Here is a 1,908-nt window from a genome sequence, read left to right as displayed (position 1 = left end):
AGGACCAACACTGATCCCCCACTACAGACCCTCTCATGGTGCAAACCATCAGAAGGGGGTGGTCACCAGTGGAGCCCAGCAGCTTTATGTGGGTCCCCACTCCACTTGCACCTGCCTGACGGCTTCTCAGCGCTCCTGCCTGCCCCAGCGAGCTTCTCCTGCAGCAACCGCTCCATCACCTCGATCACCCCAGCGAGCTTCTCCTGCAGCACCCGCTCCATCACCTCGATCACCTACGGGAGAGAGCAGAGCCGTCCCCACGTCACCAGCTCAATGCAAGGCTGGCGTGACCATCACATCTCCCCAGCCACCGCGGTCCTGGGAGCAGGTAGCGCACATGGAGGGGTGGGATGGGTAGAGGGTCCCACAGAGCCTCGTGCTCCTCAATCTGGCCTTCTCATCCCAACCTCGTGCACCCCAACTCACTTTCTCCTGCTGCCGCACTGTCTCCTCCAAGCCTTTCACCTTGGCCACCTTCTCCTGGCACCTCCTCAGTGCAGCTTGCTGCTGCTGGTGGGCTCGCTGGAGCAGCACCAGGTCCTTCTCCCGGTCATTTTTCTGTGGGGGGGAGAAAGGAGAAACCCCCCAGGGAACTCCGTGCCAAGCCTCAAGGCTTGGGGCATCCCTTGTAGGGCTGGGAGAGCCTCATCGTGGGGGTCTTGCAGTTCTCCCTTGGCTATGGGGACACCATGATGTTCTCCTTGGTGCCACTCTGCTCCTCCACCCCCATTCCACCCCCAGGCAGTCCCTGTCCGCTCCTGCCAGCGTCCCTACCCGGATCAGCTCATTCTGCAGCTGCTGGATACGGTCCTTCAGCCTCCTCATCTCCGCCGTGCCAGCCACCAACTCCCACTTCAGCGTGGCTGCAACAGCCCATGCCAAGTCCTCATCACCCCGCCAGGGGACAGCGCAGCCCCCCGTGCTGGAATAGGGGTCCCTCAGCTTCCATCTCTCCCGTCCCCATCACGCACCGAGCCTGTCCAGCAGCTCCTCCCGGGTCATGACATCTAGGTCCGTGTCGGTGAGCAGAGCGTGGCCCAGCTCCTCCTGCGAGGCCAGGCTGCGCCGCAGGTGCCTGTTCTCCACCTCAAGGCTGGTGACGTGCTGGCGCAGTGACAGGAGGTCCCCTGCCATCCGCTTCAGTGCCAGGCGGTAGCTGCTCATCCCCTGTCAGCCCAGAGCAGAGCTGCTGGCACCCCACTGCCAGTCAGGGCACCGAGAGGTCTGCTGAGGGTATTTGTCTCGAGGGTCAGACCCACCGTGGTGGAGCTAAGAAACATCCATTTTTTCCTCTCCTCTTGAAACCATTCATCCTTCTCTCATCCATCCATCCGTCCATCCATCCGTCCATCCATCCGTCCATCCATCCACCCAACCATCCATCCACCCATCCATCCATCCATCCATCCATCCATCCATCCATCCATCCACTCTTGCTTTCACACCCTGTTCCTGCTATCTCCCCTTGTTATTTCCCTCCGTCCATCCATCCCCCCAACCATCCATCCATCCATCCATCCATCCATCCATCCATCCATCCACCCATCCATCCATCCATCCATCCATCCTTCTCTTCTCCAACCATCCATCTTCCTCTCCTGTCCCTCCAAACCTTTTCCTCTCCACCCACCCACCTCTCCCTCCACCCAACAGACCCACCCCTGCCATTTCTCCATCTCTTCCTACCAACCCCCCTGGGGGAAGACAACTCTCCCAAGGACGTGGGGTGAGGTGGTGTTGGAGCTGGGGCTCAGCCTCAAGCTCGGAGCCTTACGGGCCTTTGCAGGTCTTTAAAAGAAGGGAAATGATGAAGTATGACAAAAGATTAATGTTTTATGTGGATGAGCCTGGGGGTTTTTTAGCACCTGGAGAAGGTCTTGACAGGAGATGCTGGGGAGAAATAATTCC

At 59.3% G+C, this 1,908-nt stretch overlaps 1 protein-coding gene across 1 annotated transcript in view; it reads right to left on the bottom strand.

The window, feature by feature from the left end:
* Positions 1–115: 115 nt before the first annotated feature.
* Positions 116–1,908, bottom strand: part of CCDC33 (coiled-coil domain containing 33) — a gene marked incomplete at both ends in the record, with an annotated part of 2,647 nt that continues 854 nt past the window's right edge. Inside the window, 4 exons of the mRNA XM_010145499.1 lie at positions 116–233; positions 427–558; positions 775–863; positions 972–1,167. Coding sequence (XP_010143801.1) covers positions 116–233; positions 427–558; positions 775–863; positions 972–1,167 — 535 coding nt within the window. The remainder of the gene's footprint in view (positions 234–426; positions 559–774; positions 864–971; positions 1,168–1,908) is intronic.

The sequence above is a fragment of the Buceros rhinoceros genome, unplaced genomic scaffold (genome assembly GCF_000710305.1).
Source record: "Buceros rhinoceros silvestris isolate BGI_N320 unplaced genomic scaffold, ASM71030v1 scaffold28011, whole genome shotgun sequence".
In the NCBI taxonomy this organism is placed as follows: Eukaryota; Metazoa; Chordata; class Aves; order Bucerotiformes; family Bucerotidae; genus Buceros; species Buceros rhinoceros.
Note: the sequence above shows the minus strand (reverse complement) of the source record. Positions and strands in the feature narration are given on the sequence as shown.